We start from the raw sequence: 23,684 nt of genomic DNA on the forward strand, positions 1-23,684 counted from the left end.
TGTGCCCTAGGTATTATAACACTTGACTCAAAACATTTTCCTGTACTCTCATGTAAAAATTCATACCTTGCTTTAAATTTGGAGTGGTTTATTTTCAAGTATATACAGTAACAGGTTTTTAATGTTTAAGTCCAGATTAATGGTACATGATTGTACTAAATTATTGCCATGTTGACTAACTATCTTACAGCAAATTCTATATTATGCAGCTCCTTTAAAATATCATAGATTAAAAAAAATAAACAATGGCCCCAAAATTATTCATTTTTTAATGCTGATTATTTAATCATGACAGATTTGATTTAGGTGACATCTAATTTTAATAATGTACAACCAAAATGATATTGTTGCAGAGCATATGGCCATTATAGAAGCCACTGCTACTTCACAAATTAATCCTTCCATAGCCAAGTTATCAGTAGCAGAAATCTAGAGGTTTTTGGCATCATTTATTTAAATCTCCAACACTGCTGCAGGAAGCCGTATGGAGCTGGCAGCTCTCAAAAGCTTTCTGTCTAAACATTGGAGATAGTTATCCAATACAGCTATGCCCGGGGTGAATTATGGACCACACTGTAACATTAATTTGGACACGGACAGACTGAGTGGAAACATGTTACTTTATTTAATTAGTGAACTGCTGCATATAACAACACTCTTCTATCTTGGCAACAGTTTCACAGGCCAGCCCCAAGTTAATAGGGAAATTTAAAGTACACAATTCAGTTTAATTTCCTTCATTTTCCTAATACTTGATGTCACGTAACCTAGATTACATGACAGCTGGTGTCACATTAAACAAAATGACCTTGCTTTTACAATGGTCGACGACATGTATTAAAAAAGAAGCAATATTCAGAAGAAGGTTACACTGATGATCATAAAGAGAACCTGCCTCCTGTATTCACACACCTTATACTTTATTGTTATATAATGCCATCTCTTGGAATAAACATAGAGGCTGCCATTGCTGCCACTTTGGTTGGGGACCTGGTTGACATATTGATGCTCTCTCGGGCTTCAATAATTTGAGAGACTAACCTAGAACAAATGTTATTGGCTAGTATGTATAAAGCGCTTACATATTACGGAGCGCGTTACAAAGTCCATTGTCATATCACTAACTGCCCTTTAAAGGGGCTAAAATCTCATGTCATATGTCATCAACATAGTCAAGGGACAATTTGGGGGAAAGTCGATTAACCTAACTGCATGTTTTTTGGCATGTGGGAGGAAACCCGTGGAGACAAAGGTAGAACATACAAACTCCTTGCAGATAGCACTGCAAAGGTAAGAGTGCTTACTGCTAAGCCAACCATGCTGCTGTTCTGCACCTTTTATGATCTACATATATGTTACCAATATTGAAAACTTTATATAATTTGTCTTTAAATAATAAGTATAAAATATAATAAAATTCGCAGAGCATGATGAGTTAGCTAAAAAGATGCCACATCAATACTGTTTGATTTCAGGCATACTTTGTGTGATTGAAAGTTCTATGATAAAGGAAAAAGCACTGAGCTGTGAAGAAAGGCTTATGATTGCTTTTTCCCCAGATGATCGCCCTTTGTGGACATGTAAGGACCATATCCATGATTGGGGATGCTTTGATGGATAAAAGCAGCAATGACAAGAGCACAGCCATTGTAATGGGGCCATTACATGTTCTAAGAATGTGTTCTAATTTCTCCGGATCATGCTATAGTTATTAGTTGTTAATGACATTCAACTGCCATAAAAATAATATAATTAAAATGAAATAGTAAATAAATATATAAAATAAAATAATAAAAAAAAATGCTTTTTGAAAAAGAAATGGTGTAAACCATATCTCTTCTTTGACCTGGCTTGTAGGTGATGGCACTGCTGCATATTGGGCAGTCAAAGGCAGAAAGTGACCCCTAAATAGTATATGTCAATACAGAACCTGCACAACAGGCTTACCTAAAATTGATATCTGTTCACTGCCTAAACAGATTACAATAACGTTGTATAGAATATTATATAAGTACCAGAGCACAACACATGAGAATAAAAAGAACATAAATAATATCACAATTACACAAAATATGTTTTTACATATCATAAGTTTTTTTTTATTTTATTTAATAGATACAACCCATTATTATAAGGGTTTGTTGTTTAAACGCTAAAAGTCAAAAATCATCTCTGCGGACATGATAAGTTATATTTGGTTCAATACTTGTTATGATATATTACTGTTTATTGATGATCATTGTAAAGCCAGCTGCTCCCCTTTCTATTGGTATAATGTACATGACAACACTGTTTAGGAAGTATTATTGGTTATTGTTTGTAACTATCTTTTCAACAAAAGCAATAAGTATTTGGTAAAAAAAAAAAAAAAAAAGGTCAGAAATCATAAGATAAGTGTTAATGTTGACACAACCCAATATTAAGGGGTTGTATCTCTTACACAGCTGGATATGGCTGTCAAACAGACTCTTGTCCAAACTCTTCATTCGAGAGAGGCCAAATTAACTAAAACACATGGTAACAAATATAACATAGTCATAACTCTTCCCATTCTGTAAATATCTAAGAGGAACATTTGGGAGGAGGGCAGTAGCTTTAAAAGAAAACATGTTTAGAAGCACACTACATATATTGCAATCATTTATTGCAGATCCCTATCTGCTCCTATCACATACATTTATCTCGGAAACAGACTGCTCACTATCCCTATTAACACCTGAATCATCTCAGGAGTTCAAACAAAATGTGTCAATATTAGTAGGGACAATCTGCATATCCTAGCCCTGTTGCCTCCAATGCAGCCTCAATGCCTCAAACCAGTCCCTGAGTGGACCAAATATAGCACCCATCCTCAGGATTGGTCAGTTCTTCATGTCATTTACAGGGGCAACCAGCACTTGGTTGGTGGAGATCACGGGGCACATCTCACAAGTCAAGAAAAAAGTCTTGGCTGAATTTTTGGTCCATGGGTCATATGTTGGACATTCAGTTAAACTTTCTCAGGACCCCTTAGCATGATTTTGCAGTAATCCCTATATGTATACTCTGTTTCTTGCATTTAATATGTGCATATGCATTTAATATGTGCCGTTTTGTTTATTTATTTTTCTTTCCTTCACTGTTTAATCAAAGGACAGACATTCAGGATATGGTCTCCCACAGAACAGATGTGTAAGCAAATTAAAAAAAAACTGCAAGATACACACATTTACCAGTTGGGTAAATGCAATGAAATGCAGCATTTCCTATTTTTAAAAACTCCCAGAAAGCTGCAGCAGCTAGATAGGAACTAGCCACAGAGGAATTAATAGAATTTCTATGAGAATTGTATTTTCAGGCAGGAAAACAGAGAGATGAGAACCGGACCTCAGAATAGCTTGGTCAGCCTGATGTCTAAACACGGCTCTGCTCATACACTAAATATTTTATATAGATCCCAAAAAAGCAAATACCCCAATGTAAACTTTTCCTACATTCTCCAGGAAAAAGACCAAGGGGCGGTCAAATATTTTATCTGTTGTCATCTCAAATAGATTGGTTGCTGTGATCTTAGATTGTTAAAATGATGTATTTATATCTTCATTTTCCCCTTTCTGCTGAAACACAAGAACACAGATACAGAAATGTGTTGGCCAAGGGGTTGCTAAGCCACGTGCAGTTGTAATTTCTTGTTCTACATCTGAACTACAAGGCTGCCCTGGGAATATTGAATTAATAGCTAGCATATCAATCATAAAAATATGTTTTATATACAAGGATTACTTTTATTACAAATGCAATGCAGATATTTAATGTTTCCAGTCACGCGTGAAAGGCTGAAAATCAGAAAAGAAAAGCTTAGGAAAGCTGAAAAAATCGACAGCCAGTAAAAATATCCCAGCCTGATGGAGAATTACTGCTACAGCCCTACATTTCTTCCCAAATAAATAACATAATTAAAACAAAGAATCAAAATCATACTTTAAAACAAACCTGATAAAGAATTAAATATTTATATGAACACAGTCAATTTATTCATCAGTTGCAGCTAAATATTGGGTTTTTGGGTTTGTTGATGGATATCTCTGTTCAAAAAAAACAGTGAATCTACCTTCTTTGAAGTGAATTTTGAGTTCCTAATCTGGTACAAAAACTGATACCTTTATTTTAGGCCAATATTCCAGGGTATGTTAGCATTATGGAATGTGTGGTTATTTTTAGCAGGTTCATTTTTAAGAGTTAACTGTTGTGGTTAGTCAAATCTGAATCAACTGTAAACAGCCCAATGGCAACCAGAATGTCTTGCCTACAGGGTGTGGCTAGACTTGGGCACCAGGTTGTGAGAAAGTTTATAGCGAAATGTGTAATAAAATGTATAATTTTAACAGTTAACTGTTATGGTTGGTTAAATCTTCATTAAACAAATTGAAGTTAACTGTAAAAAGTCTAATGGGAACCGAAACGTCTTGGCTTTAGGTGTGCCCAGGCTTCAGCACCAGTATTCGGGCCAACAACACCTCTGCTGACATTGGTGTAGAATTTCTAGTGAAATGTGTAATTAAATATAACTGTTATGGTTGGTTAAATCTGTATTAAACAAATCCAAGTCAACTTTAATACATCTAAAAGCAACCAGAATGTCTTGTGTGGCTAGACCTGGGCATCAGGATACCGGGTCAACAACATTTCTGTTGCCGTTGTTATAGAGTTCCTTGTGAAACGCGTATTACAAATATAGCAAATGTGTGCAGCTTGTGTAACTCTATTATATCAATCCAGACAGTATCCATTGGGGACCTTTTATCTAGTAGAACTGTACCTATGCTGTTGCTTTGATCTAAACATTTTAGCATTTCTACCTGCTTCATTCTGGACAAAACGTGAATGTATTTGGTGGGATTAGTATAAAAAAGAATACAACCTTTATATGAGTTATATAACTCTTCTTTTCAATAAGACAATGTTTTGTTTGTTTACAGTGTGGCATTTCTCCAGGTGATAACGGTCTACTAGAATCAGAGGTCAATCTTTCTAATTAAGCAAAGTTCTATAATGTCATCTTCTGTGTAGATAAACAACTGACCCTTCTCTTCTACATGCCTTATGTGAACATCGGGGCTGGCTGCTAGTTTATGTGAACATTATTAGATACCACAAATTCTGCAGTGGCAGACATTTCTAAGTGTGCACACAGTTGTAGTTCCTTTTTTTATATATTAAACTGTTTTTTGAATAAATAATAAATCACAATTATTTGTTAAATAATAACCACATGATCAAAGGTTATAATATTTCCCAGCATCAGGTTGCAGGGAACAAGACAGATTTATTACAATGAAACCTCTAAAAGGTGTGAAAATTGAAGTGGTCAATTATCACAAAAATATTGTATTGCAATCATGAAGTATGGTTATTATGCAGCTATGAAAATGATCAGACTTGGTATATGAGCACAATCATTTTATATTCCTTTATAGTGACAATTACTTTGATTATTTTCAAGATATTTAGCAGAAGTGTCGGTGACCTAGGTTGGGACAAACTTGTGTACTTCCCAGGATGTTAACAATGGTTTTTATTCACATGGTTTCCATCCTCTTAAACAACTGTTGATGTAACTTCTCAAGTAGCCCTGGCAGCATTATTCCCAAACCGTGCACTTTGCTGGAGCTCTTGTCCTGCATGAAAATGTGCACAAAACTATAAATAAAAACATTTTTGAAAATTAGAAATAATGTAATTATTTAATGACTTATTTTATTTTACTGTCCACAAATACAATTATTTTTTTGTGATAGTGACTGTTTAGAAGCGGAAAAATCTGGCCATTTATTTTTAGTACTTTGATTTTTTGGATATTTTGGGTAAACTGGTATGACACATAAGCCATAGCTGGTTTATTTATGCATTTATATATACTGATTTTTTTTCCGCAGTGTTCTACAGAATTCACTGAACAATTCATGTCACTAACTGTCCCTCAAAGGAACTCACAATCTTACACCTATACCACAGTCCAGGGCAAATTTGGGGGAAAGCCAGTTAACCTTCCAGTATGTTTTGTAAATGTAGAGAAAAACCAAAGAACCCCACTCAAACACTTTAAGAACATACAAAATCCACGTATATGATGTCTTGGCAGGAAATCTAACCCCGGACTCTAGCGCTGCAACACAAAAGTGCCACCCAGCCACCCTGCTGCCCTTTTTTCACATTAACAGAAATTAGTATTTTCGTTAATATGGTAAATGATGCACAATAATTTTACCCACATCAAGAACCATGAAAAAACACAGGAAGTTATGCTGACTAAATACCTGGATAGGCACTCAGAAATTTCAAACAGGTTTGACTAAAATAGTGACAACCAACCACTGTTCATTTTTTTCTAATAGTAGTTGCCTTGATCCGTTACATTATTTGTATGATGACAAAGATACTTGAAACTGGTTGCAATTACAAGAAACAAAGCAGGTATATGACCACCATTATGGCTCATTTTCCTTGCAGTTCTATACCTTACAGGATATACAATTAGGATTTACTGAAAATGATCACCACTACTATAGGCTTGTTTTACAGCAGAATGCATATCAAAAGGACCCTAGGCATGGCACGAAGGACCTGTCCACAGCACATTCATTTGTTTATATGGGGTCAAGACACCTTTATTCACCTTGCAGTAGACAGCTCTCAAATAGGTGATCTGAGCACCCTGAAAAAAGCTCATGTACAATTTGCTACAATTTCCTGGAGGATCTTTTCTGGAAACCCAGTTGTAAGAAATGATGTCCTAATATGTATAGCTTTACAGTAACTGCAACTGAAATGCAAACAGGATACAATAAAGCAGTGTAAAATCTAGTGGTTCACTTTACCAGTACCTGCAACTTTTAAAAACATTTAGCAGGTATGTGTGAACCACTTTTGTTGTATTACACATTTAATTAAACTCAGGTATATCAAGAAAATGCTTGGATGACTTGTCATGAAACTATTTTCAGTTTATCTCAAGGAAGTGATGGACATATTACAATGTTAATTACAGTAATTAATTACAGGAAACCTTGTTAAAACATGTGATTGCTGCACCTAAGAATAAGTAGGTGTAAATATCTAGTACACAATTAGACACTAAGCTATACAATGATCAGTGATGAAATGTCTCTTACCTATTAGGATCCAGAGGAGATGTCTGGATGTCAGAAGAAACCTTAGGTTCATAGCTGTGTGTCCTGGGCTCAGAACTATGGATAAACATTTACTACAGAAGCCATGAGAACACAGGTCATCTCTGAGTAGTGATCACAGCAAGAATTAGATATATCTCCAGAGAATCAGGCACATTGAGGTACAGGAAACTTCTATGAGGATGGTGAAGGAGGTGCTTTTTGTATAAACCACCTGTGGGCGTTTTTATAGCTTTTCAAGTTCACTAACCCAGTTCTTGTATCTGTCTGGAATTTCCTGGTTACATGTTCTAAATCCAAGTTGTTATAACCAATGGTGAAGATAACCCATCTGGTGGTGGGAGGTCATCTCCAATATAATCTCTCCTGAGATGCCAAGTGGAGGTCCTTGCTCTGAACTTTAGGACTTGATGTGTGTCTTCTTAAAAGATATTCTTGGATATCTGCCCAAAGTTTGAAAAGTTTGCATTCTGCTATTATATTCTCCTTTGCAGTAGACTTCTCTCGCATTGCAGAAATGAATAAAAGATCCTCATAGATATGGAAGTCTTCAATGTACCGGTATGTGTAGGTGGGAAGGACAATCCTCTGCTGTGTGTAGGTGGAAGGTCTTTCCTCGGCTTTGTGTAAATGGGTGGGATATTCACTCCCCCTCTGTATGTTGGTTGAGGTTCCTAGGTACGTCCTTCACTATAGATTGGGAGGGTCTCCTGCCTTCAGGCTCCTATCTAAGTTTAGATCCGATATAAATAGGATCTGTAGGAACACAGTGCTGCCTGGGATCTGTCACTATAATCCTAAGAATGCCGATGCCATTGCTGCATAGGGAACTGCCAGTGCATGTGCAGAAGTGATCAGATGCCCGGGCACATGGAGACTTGGGACGGGTGCAGCGCTGTGCCATGGCATCCTCTTCTGTCTGCCTGGATGTGGCTTCCAGCAGCAGATATTGGATTACTATAGAGCAGCAGCAGTTACCTGTCACTTCCAGCTGTCCCTGCAATCTGATCATGCCACATTTCTCAGTCCTTTCCTTTGTCACACTGCACACACCTACCAGGCTGGAACACATTGGCATGAATACAAGGCATACTCCCTGCTCAAGTCATCACTTGTATAAGTGACTGGCATCTGAATGCACAAAACTCTGGGCAGACTAGCCCTACATCAAGATCTGTATAAATGTTAATATCTGTGTACACCATCAAGTTTCCCTTGGCTGTATGCTGCTTGTATGAAATAGTTAAAACTGAACTCCTTGCAAACAGCACAATATACAGAATTCAGAGCTCCTATGATATGTAAAGGGTGCAGTTTGTCTATCATTCCCTATATCACAAATAAACTAGAAATAGCACAATACACAATAAATGTAGGAAACCTAATAATAAAAAACATAAATATATAAAGGAGCTCACCGAGCCAGCTAGGAAGAACAGGAGCTCTGTGATTAATAGCTTCAGCCTGACCCACAGACAGCAATGTGAAGGGTGAGCAGATCCCAGCCAGAACAGAACAGGGGACTCCCAGGAGAATCAGCCTCCCCCTCCCCCTTGGTAGCCTTTCTCACCTTTTACAAGCCAGCAGTCCCTCTGCTTCCTCCTCCAACTGCTCATCACTCACATTCTGCAGCTGCACAGCATCAAATTACATAAGAAAGCACCCAGATAGCGCTTAGGGACGTTTGAGCACTGGTAAGGAGATTTGTGCCTTTTTTTCTATATCCAGATCAGCAATCAGCTCCAGCAATCTCTGCATATACAGAGACTGCCAGGCTTAAAGAGAAACAAAACTGAAAAGTGCCTAAAACAACAAAAAATACAATTACCTTCAATCCCGCAGCGCAGTCGATCGGTCCATAGGTGTCTTCCATCGGGTCCCGCTTCCTCCCGGTATCCGTCCCCAAGCTGGCGACATCTTGCCTCTTCTTCCTGGTTCTTTCTCCTACCTCACCCGACCCAGGCGTGAGATCAGATGGCGTAGGTTGGAAAAAAAACTTGCCGATTTCACGCATGTGCATTTTTCTCTTTTCACCAAAAGGCTCCTGGGATGCGTGAGCACCCTAGGAGGACCCAAGAGCCTCCTGGGATGCATGACGTAGGTATCCCAGGAGGGTCTGCGCTCCCACTTTGGTGGTCCGCGGCTCTGGTCGGTGCACCCCTGAATGGGGTCAGGAGAAGGACCCTGCTGGGAGTCGCACCTGCCAGAGCCGCGGACCACGTCTCCTGTACAGTTTCCAGGCTCTGGGACGTGAGCGGGCTGTGTCCCTGCATACAACCCACCCACTCTCCCATTGCAAGCGATGGGAAAGTGGGCAGGGTTCTGTCATCATGACGTCACCCGGCTTTGAGTGACACCCGGCTCCCTGCACATGCGCGGTCAGAAGCCGGTAATTTTAGTGGTCCACAGAACCTAAAAGGTTGGCCACCACTGCTTTAGAAAGCCTCATAACAAAGTAAAGGTGCGTACACACTTCCAATTTTTATCGTTCCAATAGAACGACGAACGATCGATTGGGCAAAAAATGGTTCGTAAAAAAGTAACCAACGACGCCGACGAACGAGGAAACTCGTTGGAAACGAACGACCGGACCGGCGGATCGGATTGGACGACGATCGTTGAACATCGTTCGTGTGTACGGTCGTTCGTTGATCGTCCATGATCTGAGCATGCGTAATGAACGAACGTTCGTTCACTTTCCTGTCATGCACATAGTTACTCTATCGCTCAAACGATCGTATCTATTGTGTGTACAATATCTACGAACGATCGTGTCGTTATCTCTATGTGCAGGATCGGTGCTATACGATCGTTCGTAGATATCGTGCATGAACGTTCGTCGTTCGTTTTCTAACGATAATAATTGGAAGTGTGTACGTAGCTTTACACTGCCTTTTTTATCTAGAGAACTAATTTACAACTCAATTTTCTATTGCAATAGACTAAACAGTCAGTGTTATCCCTTCTATACTACAAATTGCAGGAATCAACAGGGAGACTCATTTACCTCCCTGGCATGTTTGGGGATATCGGCACAAAATGTAACATAAGTTGAAAGTTGGTGACAAAAATCAACTGATAACTCAGCTTCATAAAAATACCACAGGCTGGGTCTTGTATAGCATTTCTTTTTTTCTGTTTGAACAAATTTTGAAACTACACATAAGTGCTTTTTAGTTACATAATGGGGAAAATTGGACATTACAATTTTGTGGGTAAATCATTTGGCTGCCAATCATCCAGAAGCTTACAAGAGATGTTCCGCTCAGGACTGTCCCTCTTTACCAGCAGGATCTGATCAGGATTCTGGGGACCCAACACATTCTAATAATCTTCCAGCAGATCAGATGTTGTCTTATATGAGTCAGCTACCACAACGTACTGATCTACAATCGCTTGCTACTGACATTAAAGGGGCCCTGTGAGCAGCAGTCTTGGATCTTAAGGAAGAGATCTGCTCGATATCAGAAAGATTATCAGTGGTTGAACAAGCAGAAGCCAAGCAAGATTCTGAGGTTGAAGTGCTGTAACAACTGTCAGCTAATATCCATACACAGACATATGGAACTCCTGGACAGCAGGGGCGACGTAGAAACCTCCGAATAAGAGGACTACCTGAATCTGTTGAAGTAGATAATCTCGCATTCCAATCGGTGTTTAATGACTTGTTGGATCGCCCTCTAGAATCACCCATAGAGTTTCAAAGGATCCATAGAGCCCTGAGACCTAGAGGGAGAGATGCTGACCCTCCTAGAGATGTGGTGTGCTGTTTAATGAGCTTTCAATTTAAAGAAGTTGGCACAGCAAATCTGGTTATTGTACACTGAAATTTCCTTCCATGTAAAGGATGTAAACCTCCCGGCCAAGAGATTTATGGTTCTACGTACAATCCAGCAAAATAAACCCTACTTCCGAAGTGACAGCATCCAGAAAATTATTAATATTAATTTCCCCGTGGTCTATCATGCTTTAGGCCCATTTAAAAAGGCTAAGGGAGTTTCCATTCTTTTGGCTAGGTCAATCAACTTCATTTTAGAAGAAAGTCTGATACCTTTTTCTGAAAGGTCAATTAAACAACAAGCCAATAACGTTAGCTAACTGATACTGTCCAAATATATGACAGCCCAAATTTACCACCACAATTTCCAATATTTTGCCTCTGGTCTGCTAGTGCTGGGAGGAGATTTTAACATTCCCCTGAATCCGCCCCTTGATTCCTCAACAGGAACAGCAGCACTCACATTTTGGGCACTCCACAACATTAAGGTAAAATTATCATCTCTTACACTACATGATACATGGCGTACTCTTCAGCCATCTACCAAAGACTACACGTTTTTCTCTCCTCCACACAACACATACTCTGGATTACTTTTTTATCTCTCAAAGGGACCTATCCAATCTAGCTGAGGCTTCCATATAGTCTATTACCCTTCCAGACCATGCACCAATTACCTTCACCTTAACTCTTCTTGAGAAAACCAACAAGCTCAAAGTCTGGAAACTGGAGCAATCACTTCTGGGAGACGTATCGGTAGTGCATGATATACAATCAAACTTGGAAGATTTTTTCGCTAGAAATACAGTGGATAACTCTACCCCAGAAATAATCTGGGAGGCTCACAGTACAGAGTATACAAAAAGACATACACACAGAAAAGATCAAGAAATTAGAACTGTCCCCGAACAGGTCTGGGAGCCATGGGATGACTATTATGCTCAATTACAGATGTGATGGTCTTATTTTGCTCCCCTCCTTTTGTTATATAGCAAATCGCCTCAGAATCCCCTTTTCCCTTTTCCTCCCTCCCCATGTTTGATGTTATGTCCTGTATACAGGAATTTACTGGTTTGTCATGTTTATTGCTGGAAACCACATTGCATCATTTGCACTCCACTATTGCTATTTTTTCTTGTAGCTTTTATGTATGTATATGTGTATATGTATATATACTTGTTCCTACTTTATGCCTTATGGTTTTGGTAATATGTTGCTAATACTCCTGTATGCTGTGTTCTTGTCCATGTTCTTTTTGTTTTGTTTCTTTTGTTGTATTTTCAATAAAAACTCAGTTTTAAAAAAAAAAAGAAATTAGAACTGTCCCATTAAAAAATTGACAGAAACTAGACAACAGCTGAAAGCCCTCTTAGAAGCCCAAATTCACCCCATCTTTCAAATTTTTCTATGAACATAGTACCAAAAGTGGCAAATTTTTAGCTCGGCAAACGCCAAATGGTAAATAGAGTTTTACAAATCAGAGACCAAGAAGGTCACATTCATGCCATGTCAGAAGAAATACCAAACCAATTTAAAATGTATTATGAGAACCTATATAAACTTTCCATTGCTCATGCCAAACACCAGAAAGCAGACTCAGAGACATTAAAACTTTTCCCTCTAAATATGGACCACCCAAAATTTCTGAAGAAGAAGCCAACAGAGTGGAATCTCCTACATTAGAAAGAGAACTTATGAGAGCCCTAAAACCACTAAAACTGGGCAAAAGCCCTGGCCCTGATGGATTAACAACTCAGTAATATAAAACGTTTATTTCCACATTAGCAGCACCATTTCTGGCATTGTTCAACTTCCTCCCTGACAACCATGCTCCCCCCCAGGAATTTCTAGAGGCCCATATTTCAGTGATCCCAAAAGAAGGCAAAGAAATGTGTAGTAATGACAGTCACTTAGTGAACTAGAGTACTTACCTTTGGTAGATCTTAAACAACTAAACCCTACTCCAAAAGAACATCCTTTTATTGGCAGTTCGTTATCTATTTTTGGGCTAGTGTGTGCCATCACAAAATATCTACAATACCGGGACCATTGTCCCATATATCCAACAACCCTTTTTTTGCTCCGGTCCAATCTCCAGAGTACCTTAAACAGTGGCGAGCAAATAGGCACATAACAACACTACACTTTTTTGACAAAAACAATTTCAAAGACCAACAGTCCTTGAGCAACAAAGTGGAAAACTCATAATTCCCATGGTGGGCATATTTCCAAGTGGGGCATTTTCTTAATAGCTCGAAAATGAGACCAATGGTTTGCAGACGCACCACCAACCTTCACCAGTTAAACATGTCATATCTACAATTTATAAAGAACTAGCCAATTCCCAAGGGTTTAGTCAATTCCATATACAGAACAAATGGGATAAAGATTTAAATATTCAATTTAGAGACAAAGACTGGGAAAAAATCAACTTGCTGACTGTAAAGGGGTCTTAAAATGTAAATATTCAGAAAAACAATTTTGAGATACAAGATGGTATAGAGTTCCTACAACAATTAGTACACTCGATCCCAACTGTGATAAAACCTGTTGGCCATGTGGTGCAGAAGTTGGCCCATTTTTACATATATAATGGGACTGTCCTAAAATTCAAAAGTTTTGGAAGGAAGTGCAGGACCTCATCCTGGTCATCATAGGTGAAACACAACAGCTTACCCCTGCACAGATCCTTCTGCATCATAATGTCTCCCAACCTAACAAGAAAAAAAAACGCTGCTCTACCATATTCTGAACACGGCCAAGCTGATGATTCCATTGTGATGGAAGTCCCCACATACTCCTTCCATTAAAGATTGGCTGGCAAAAATAGATAAGATAGCAGAGATGGAAGAACAATCCTCAAAAGATGGTATGACACAATTCTATTCCACATGGGCATGTTGGACACATTTCCGTAACACTCATACATACCAACAAACTTTCTCTGATACTTTATGCGGTTGAATCCCAGAAATTCCAGGTCAGGACATTACTCAATAAAAGGCTCTCTGTTTTTGCGCCCTTCCTTCCCAGATCCTTTCTCCCCCCCAACTTCTGGAGGAAGCTGTGCTTTGATATGCAAAAAGAAACAACTGCAGAGTTTGTCTTGGTCATTAAAGAGTTACAAGAGGCTGCAGAAAGATCTCACCCCCCTAAGATCACCCACAACCTCAGGTGTGTTTAGCAAAAGATTTCTTCTGCAAGTCATGCAAACCACCCCCTCCCCCCTTCAAGCCTCTGTCCTGCACAGGAGCGAGCAGGGAAGCCCCGTTCCTATTTAGGAGGCGTCCCTATGTCGGATGTCCTTAACCCGGGGACTACCTGTATAAAGTGCCAGCATATTACATAGTGCTGTACATTAAATTTAGGTTGAAAATGACAGACATACAATGACACAGGACGCTACCCAATAAGCTTAGAATCTAAGACAATCTTGGAATGTATTACCTCCTAATTATTGTTCCCTAAGAAGCAGACCAGCTCTGGGAAACGCATCAAAATAGTACTGGTTTCCCTAATGTATTTATTATGTTTTTTTTAGGACTGTTTATATGCCCTAAAATGTTCTTTTCTCAGTAATCATTAATGTTTACAAATTCTAAAGGATGTGGCATCAGTACATGCATTAACAATACCTTGGGATTTCTTCTTTTCAACTAAAAGTAAAGTTGCTGCGTCACAATGCGTAGAATAAACATAGTCCACATAGTATGTTACTGTTTAGGACAAGACAAAACTGATGTAGAGCGCTACACCCTTTGGTGTTATCTTCTCATATTCCACTACAACACATTACGTCATTAGGACTTCATCAGGGACACAGAATCTGATTGCACAAGCACTTCTCTGAAACCTAAAGTTTTGTAAACTATCATTGTTGACCTGGCTTTAGTAAATACATCTTGCCTGGTTGGTGTTCTGATCCTCTGACTTTAATAGTTTCTAAATCACTGACTCAGAATATTCCGCTCAGGTATTCAGCTAATTGTCACACAGTTCAAAAGATTATATTTATATCCAGACAATTAGAATTCTTCAGAATGAGATCAGCAATGACAGTTTACATATTCTCTCATTATAGATTTTCTTTAGGTTGACTGCAAGAAAAGGTTATTTTAGGGTGGGATCAAGGAACTGCAGAGGGCTATATACAGTTTCATAAAGGAACTTTACTTACCATCCAGTTGTCCAACCAATATGTAAGAGCCTTCAATCATAATTTTTCATCAAGAATACAAAGCCAACACTTTTGGGGGCCAAAAAGTCGATCTTCATCAGGACTTAATATTGTCAACAACTGTACACTAACTGACCTAGCTGACCCTTCTCTTCCTTATGGGCTGGACTTTTGGAAAGCGGCTTAACTGACCAACTTTCTTAAATCCCTGAAGATGGATACAGGATGTGGTGAACAATTTACAGTTTTTGAGAAAATGTTTACTGGGGATATGAACTCCCACCATGCCTTATCAACTCTGTACTCTCTGCTGAACATGACACCAGATGATTACATACCTACCTATCTGAAAGGATGGGAAAGGGAACTGGGGATGAGTTTTACTCAGGACCAAACAGACCAAGTGTTGGGATACTGTCACAAAAGTTCAATGCATAGCTCCAAGAAATGGGGTACAAAATTTTGACACGCTGGTACAAGATCCCTGATAAATTGCACACTGTATTTCCTACTGTACCAGATGTATGCTGGAGGTGTGGGATCCATGGAGGCAAAATGCTGCATATTTTCTGGTCGTGTCCGAGGTTAACTGGGTTTTGGCAGGGGGTGAGGGAGGTATGCCAGGATTTGTCGGTGAGAACAATACCCGTCGACCCAGGGTTCTTCCTTCTCCATCTTAAGGATTGGCCCCAGAAGGCCTATGACAAATCTGTGGTAAAATTTTTGGTAAACCCTGCCAAGGCCGGCATTCCGAGTTTGTGGAGAAAGCCCACAGCCCCATCCATGGGTATGTGGATACGTAAAATGAATGAGATTAGGCTAATGGAGGATTTTACTGCCGACATCCATAAAAGAAGTGGGAAATTCCTTGATGTTTGGTCATCCTGGTAAAGGTTCAGGAATCTGCTGAATATATAAACATGTTGGGAGAACAGACTGGAGGGACAGGGTAGAATGATAGGGTTTTTCCAGTATTTCATTTAAAGGGTTCTGAGAGGAGTGGGAGATGAGTGTCTGATAAAGGATGGGAAGGGTTTTATGATGTTGACATGCTTATTCAGGTAGTAGGCAGTGTTTTTGATTTTTGATATGGATAATTTTATTTGTTGAAATGTAAGGGTTCTATTCTCTTGGTTTTAGTGTTTTGTTTTGTTTGTATGTCTCATTGATGCTTGGTCAATATGTACCAGATCAACACCTCTTTCATTGTATTACTGTGATTGCTGTTTGTTCTGTCTGTTTTTGTTATGAAAATACAAAATTAATAAAAATAAAATGTTTAAAAAAATATTGTCAACAACATGGGATTTAAAATCAATAGTAGGCAAATTCAAGTACTTACAGTGCTTACAAAAAACACACACACAAACACACAACTCAGAATATAATACTTAATATAGAACATTCGTTTGTATCTTTTACGGATTGCCTGGCCAAATAAAAAACAGACTGCTGTGTAAGTCTTCTTCGGTACATACCAAAAATTCTCAGTAGGGTTAAAGTGAAAATAAACGGACACTACTCACCTATCCCCATTCCATTGCTGGGTGCAGCCATCTTTCTTCTTTCTCTGTATGATATTTAACCATCCTGATTGGTTGTGCTGGGATGATGAATCTCCTGCGCACCTGGATTCATTCCTGGCACACGCAAGGAAAGCCGGGATTGCTTCTTTTACAGTTCTATGATAAAACAGATCATATCAGAAGCTACATCACCTGTCTCTTTTTGCAATATCCACCATGTTTGGAAATTATGTCTCATGCTCTCTGAACCATTCTTTCACAATTTGACAATTTCGCAACCCCGGAACCTAAAACTATCCCACAGACGTGGGGATTTTTTTTTTTCTGGACGAACACTCAATCTGCCTGCAGTTCAGCTTTAAAATAGCTGTAAAAATGAGTTTTAAAATGGCTAAACATATAGTTTGCTTCTGCAAGAGTATGAACAGATGACTTGCATTTATTTACATAGAGGGCATACTTTTAGTGATTTATCGCTATTTATCTTTTAACTATGCTTTAAACCGGTCAAATAAGGGTCTTTGTAATTGATATTCATGTTTATGCTCTACATTAGGGCTATTTTTAGCCACAACCTCTTTTTGAACTGTAAAATAAGAGTAAAAGGCTTTTTTAAATATTTGGTCTCTCCTGTCACTAATGTTTTTGATAGATATAGTAGAGGATTTCACAACGTCACCCATTTCTTGTAAAATCCATACAAATTAGTCCTGCAAACTACATAGATTTACAATTTAAATCATAACAATTTGCATACTAATATAAATAGTTTCCTAATTGTTTATGGATTGCAGAGGTAACAACAACCATAGCCAGTGAATTGTTTCCTTTTTGTTTTTTGTTAAAGAAAGAACATCTACAATTGAAAAATTAGTCTATTTCTATACCTCCAAAAGGTTTTGAAACAAAAAAAAGAGTATGCTCTCTGACACCTGTAGCTCATCATAATTGTTTTCTCCAATTGGCCAATGTGCATTAAATCTTCTCAAAATATTTTATGTGCATTTATTTATTTTAATATTATTTATCACATTTACTAAGTATGTTATTTACCTGTAAACTTCCCATATAGATACCCAAAGCTCTGACATTGCAGCAGTGTGCTACTATCTTGGATGTGATATTGGCAGCCCCACCAGACCTAAGGCTGTCACTCTGTGACAACCTACTCCAGTCCTCAAGGATCAGAATCCACACTCATTTTAGTGTAGTTCACGAATAGTCAAAGATGGCTTTGTTTATATAAAAAGTTTAGAGTGCGCCTGATCCTTGATGACTGGATCTGGACAGACCTGTTCTATAATATTCCAATACAATCTTTCCCAGGCTACATAAAGATTATGTAGGAAAGGGAGGGCTGGAGGAGACAGGGCAGAACATAGAGTGAATAAACAGGCTATGGTGTAGGGAGAGGAAGAGGATGTGCTGTGGAAGTCAATTTTATAACAAATTTAAAGCACAATGCAACAATAAAAAGTAAAAAAAAAACAAATGAATGCAAACCCAAAAACAATTTATTGTTCTGTGCTTATACCACCATACACAACTTGAATGATTTATCCCGTGCTGTTGATGCTCTCTGTGATAGCAGTCTCTCTGAGGTCCAATACTCCCCCTGCTTAGTGGTCCTTTAGCTCTCAAAATCTAGAAGCTCATGCTCATCGCTGATTAGGGAGCTCTAAATCAGTTGGGGTGTGTTGGGTTTTTCAAAGAACCCCCTACTTTCTCATAAATAGCAAGGGTCTTTCTTCAGCATAGTGGCTGGGGACAGGTTTTTCTAATTACCTTTGGCTGCTTTCTAAAAAAAACTATAAGATGTATACATTTTGCTTTGATTCACCTGGAAAAAAACTGAGATGATCTAAACTGAGAGTTGAGAGCTGGGATTTAACAGAAACCTCTGGGCAAAATACAACATGCAACAATAAATATGTGTTGTGGACAGAGGTCCACTATTTAGACTGCTTATGGGAAAACAAGAAGAACCTCAACCATTTAAGGCTTATTCATAGCCCTCTATGCTAGCAAGTGACACAGGAAATTGAAGTGGTGAATAGTTTTGTCACAAATGTAAAAATAGAGTGTGGTTGGGTGGTGTGACTAATAAGGGTACCCACAAGCTTTAGAAAGATTTTGGCAAGTAAAACAGCTCTAGATAATATATAAATACTTATAGGGTCTATTTATCAAAGTTTTACCATGGGGTTTACAAAACATTCACCCCAAATTTGCACAATTTTCTAATATATTCTTCTGTGAAAAATGCATCAATTTATTGGTTTAAAATATTAATAAATAGCCCTCCCCTACATTTATTTTTTATGATATTTCATTTAATCAACATCAACATTTTAACAAGTAATTAGCAAAGGATCTAGCCACAAAGCGTTTCCTTGGGTGCTGGTTTCCTGCCTTTAGCATTTGTATCTGTTGAATAAACCCTCTAACATGCAGCTTTCCCAGTTGTGACAACCCCTTGTTATTGTTACCCCTGGCCCGGAAGGTCTGGTCACTACTTGCAAGGTGACTTCAATGTGGCCCTACTTTTGTTATGATACCCCTTTTTCCCTCTCTAACAGAGAGAAGCTTGGGCAGATCTCGTATTTCATATCCACACCCTTCCTTCCTTCCTGCCTTCATCCTTCCCTCTCCTGCTCCCCATCACCAATGCCTCCTCTCCTCTGTTTTCTTTTCCATGTGCCCCTCATTACTTTCTCTCTTTTTTTTTTCCTTCTTTGGACTACCTTTGCAGGATTCCAAACAAGTTGCTGAAACATTTGTAGTATTGGATTTCATGCAGATGATTGACTTTTCTATGCACACAACTTTCCTGCATTCTTCTGTTTGTTTTATAACATCTGTATACTTTATCTTTTCCTGGAAAAATGTTTTATGAAACGTTAAAAAAACTATTGAAAAGAAAAATATGTAAAACGTTTTAACAATCCCTTGATGGCAAGGTCACCAGGTAATAGGGTGGTAACATTCTATTTATTTTTACCAATCGTACTCCTTTATTGTCACCATGCCCTATAGGGTTCGAGACTAGAAGTGACCATATAAACACACGTTAATAAGGCAAGGTCCAGTCATCATCATCATCACCCTTTCCCCATCAAGAAATCCATCCTAAACAGCCATCACTAGAGTACATGCATGACAGGAATGTCAATAAAAGTTGACATAAAAAAAGTGATTTTTTTTGACAATGGTAAATTAGAAGTAGTGTTTTAGGAAACAAAATATCTTCCTTATTAGATTTATGTCTACTTTAAAGAATACAAACAATAGGAGCAGCAGAAAAATCTAATTTATTTTTACCATTATTTTTGCTTGCTTGGCCTCAGCAGGACTTTTATTGGTAAAGCCAGATGTGGACAGGACTTTCTACTGCTCCCATTACATAGAATCATCAATTTCTTTTATTATCCTGTATGTTTCCAACCAGTGCCAAACAGTTCAACACTTTACATTTTAAAATGATTGCACTAGTGTTTTGAAACCAAATTGAACTCTATAATGTTTTAAAGTAGATAAAGTATGACTGATAATCTGCTATGGAATTACTGATCCCAGGATATCGTTTTTTGTGTCATAACTGAGTGTCTCTGTTCATATTTCTTGCACTACAAGTTTGCTTTAATCTTTTAGACTAGACAGGTATGCAGTTGTAGATTTGTTTCTGGAATTATTTGCTAGCCTATTTCCATATTAAAGCATATAGCAAGCCAATAAAAACTTCTGGTTGTGTTCAGTGTTGGAACTATGTAATGTCCTGGATTCTAGCACTTAGCCAAGTATTTTTCTTTTTGAACCAGTTTGCTTGGGCTATCGATTATTCATGGAGCTTACCTGTGGCAGTTCTGGCTGTACATAAACGTCAGGGACATTGCTTTGCTTTGAAATCAGTTTCTAAATGTGGCAAGTCTGGGAATCAGTGGACTACCTATGTGACAAAATATAGCTTATCTATTGTGAGACAGCCTATGTGACAAGGCGAATATGCTCAGGGAGTTAGCAATTTGTACAGCTTAGTAGGTTTCTCAAGGTCTGAAAGCCAGGGACCTAGTATGTCAGCAAGTCACCAAGTGGTAAGGTTTTATTTTGATGTTTTCTGGTTTTGCTGCTGTGCACATTGTACATACGGTGAAAAACACAAAAAACTGATGAAATGCACAATCCTCGTCACTTCCCATGCACCTAAATCTTGAAGATGCTTCTCTTGCTTGTGTAAACTATTAGTCCCATATATTGGAGATGAACAAAGGGTTTGCTTGTAATAAAACTTTTGTAAAGCCATACAGTTTGAAAAATGTATAGAAAATGTTTGGTTTTAGTAAAGATTACAGCCCACTTATTGCAATCAATATACTGCAAAATGATCCTATAATTAGTTCGAATTCCAGCTACAACAGCAGTAGGGTCAGATTATATGGAATGAAATATATGAAATAATGGAATTTCTGCGATGCTTTGAGGAGAATAAGCAGTGAGTGGCAGAGGCGGTGTACACATAAATAATACTGCAGTAAGTGGTTAATGAATATCTTGTCATACTACACGCACATTGAGCACTGTTGATTCAGCTCATTTTTAGCAATGATCATTGATTTTGTTTCTCAAAATATTTAGGTAAACATTAATTTTTTTTTTTACTTACTAGGTTTAAGTACAAAAGCTCCTTACAAAAGCCAGTAATCGCCATCTTTGTTCTTCCACCTCCACAAATTCACCCAAATCCCTGGGGGCATGTTTAGTATATGTTATTATAAATATACATTTTTATTCCAATTCATACTTATATGTGGGTCATAGAGTTTCAGGGGCCCTGTATATCATGTTAGCAGTACAGCCTTTGTAATGAACATGGCTCCCCTCCATATGGTGGAGAAAAAGGTGAACAGAAATGTTTGCAGGATTTCAAGGTGAAAAGAAAGCTGAAGGGGGGAATAATTATTGTAGGCAGCACATCCAAGGATTTGTAAACTGCAATATTATTTGTTTGTTTCTGGATTTTCATATGCTTTTTTTCAATAACTCTATTGACTTAAAACTATGGAGGACACAAAAACAAGAATATGACATACTGAATCAAAGAAGTGTTAAGTGGGTGGGCATCAAACCACAGTAAATGTTATTTCCTAACAGCATGAAATATTGTCATTGTGAGAGAAAAACATACCGTAGTGTTTGGAATGTCCCAATAACAAAGAATAAAGATTATCATTTAACATGAATTAGCAAAGCAGACTAAGGAGTCAATCTGGACCAACAAAGACCAAAATTATATGATAAGCCGGAGGGAAAAATAAAGACAATGGCTAAACATGAGCTTAAATCCTTGTGACTTAGGCTATGTACACGTTGGACTTCTGATGCTGGAAATGATCTTTTGTGATAATTTCCAGAGATAGAAGAACAAATAAGCTCTGTACACACACATGTTCAGTTCTATAGAGTGGTGAGGATGAGGAATTGTTACCCTGCTGCACTTAGCATAATACAGAAGTAGTCCCCACTCTGCTCACTAATCTGCCATGATTGATTAGTGAATGGCATAGGGGGACCACTGTACACATGCACATTTTTGCATGAGATGATCACAATTGTTTATCTTGGGTGACAAACATGTAACATCTATCCAATGACCAATATATATCCAATATCCAATGACATGTAGGCAGTCATTTGATGCTAAAATGATCGTGCTGCTTAAAAGATGTTTGTCAGCAAATGGTAAATGTCTCAGAAGCAAATGGTTTTGATCACTGTGTGTGTGGTCCATGACTTTCAAAGAAACGTAAAGTCTTAAAGTCTTAAATTCCCTGTCTTCCATCATGTTTTGTTGGTCTGGTGAGAGAGAGAGAAATTCATTGTACAATGATCACAATCAAGTTCCCTTTAAGTGCTCAGTTATTCCTCTTTAGTCACATTTCAGTGAAGTCCTGATAGCAGAATAGAACTCAAAAGGAAATAAGTGGAGCTTCTAAAGTAGCACAATATTGATTTGCTGACCATACGCCTTTTTTCCTCTTGTTAGACCTTCTTCAGTTTGCCATGTTTTATTTCACATTTACTGGCAATTATTTGGAGTCTTATTATATATGTATATATAGTAATGTCTTTGAAATGAGAAGAATTTTAAGAGTGAAATAAATTGATTCACACAATAGTTAACAATTGTAAGTTTGTCCTAAGCTCACTCCACTGTATAAACAGGTGGGAATTGTTTAGTTGCATATTTTTAATTGGCTCACTCCTGCCCCAAATATCCCATCACTACTTATGTAAAATGTGTTTGGCAGGGGTTATTATCTTATAACTTGTTGCCATCTGATTACTCATTGTTTAATGGAAAATCCAGGTTGCAGTTGAATTTGTAGTATTTATTCATAGTCAATGTTATATGTACTGGCAGTGATCACTTGGAAACAGTTGCTTTAATAAGGAATCAGATATCTCATCAACAAGTACGAACTGATTCCCTACTATAGAAACCCTCTTGGTGCTATCTGGCTCATCCATTTTCAAGCACAGCTAATAAAGACTTTAAATACTAGTCTGCATATGATGATGATAATCCTGTTTACTTGTTGAAAATTTCTGTTTGTAAACAAGAGGTTAATATGGATTAGTGGATTAAATGGAATGGACATCAGAAGGATTCTTGCACTTTGTGATGCCTACTTTTCCCAGACTAGAAGTCAAACTTCAGTCCACTTACACTTCTCCAAAAGGTGTTTTGATTTTAAGTTTTAAGTTTTTAGGTGTTTGGGGAGTTCTGCCCTCTGGTGAAGAGCTGTGAAACAGAGGAATGAAGCACAGGTGTGCAAAGGTGCAGTAGTAGATGGTATGTTGCAACTGGGCAGGTAACAGTCACCCTCCTTCCCCTCATCAGTTTCACTAGACATCAGGGATAAAAGTAGAGAAGGAAAGTCAAGATGCTGAGGGTGTTTGTTAGGCTATACATTTGCAGTAACCTGGAGATGTAAATATACACACATAATTAAATCCATATGTAGAAGTAAATACCC

General features: G+C 38.1%; 1 protein-coding gene across 3 annotated transcripts in view; it reads right to left on the reverse strand.

The window, feature by feature from the left end:
- Window positions 1-16,813, reverse strand: part of RAMP1 (receptor activity modifying protein 1) — a 60,384-nt gene extending 43,571 nt beyond the window's left edge. Inside the window, exon 1 of one of the 3 annotated variants that reach the window (XM_072418529.1) lies at window positions 16,651-16,813. In XM_072418529.1, coding sequence (XP_072274630.1) covers window positions 16,651-16,681 — 31 coding nt within the window. In that variant the 5' untranslated portion in view covers window positions 16,682-16,813. Of the gene's footprint in view, window positions 1-7,151; window positions 8,637-8,739; window positions 8,816-16,650 lie in introns of those variants that run through there. The other 2 variants (XM_072418528.1, XM_072418527.1) reach the window with 2 other exon arrangements.
- Between the last annotated feature and the right edge of the window lie 6,871 nt (window positions 16,814-23,684).

This window comes from Pyxicephalus adspersus, chromosome 7 (assembly GCF_032062135.1).
Source record: "Pyxicephalus adspersus chromosome 7, UCB_Pads_2.0, whole genome shotgun sequence".
NCBI classification, from domain to species: Eukaryota; Metazoa; Chordata; class Amphibia; order Anura; family Pyxicephalidae; genus Pyxicephalus; species Pyxicephalus adspersus.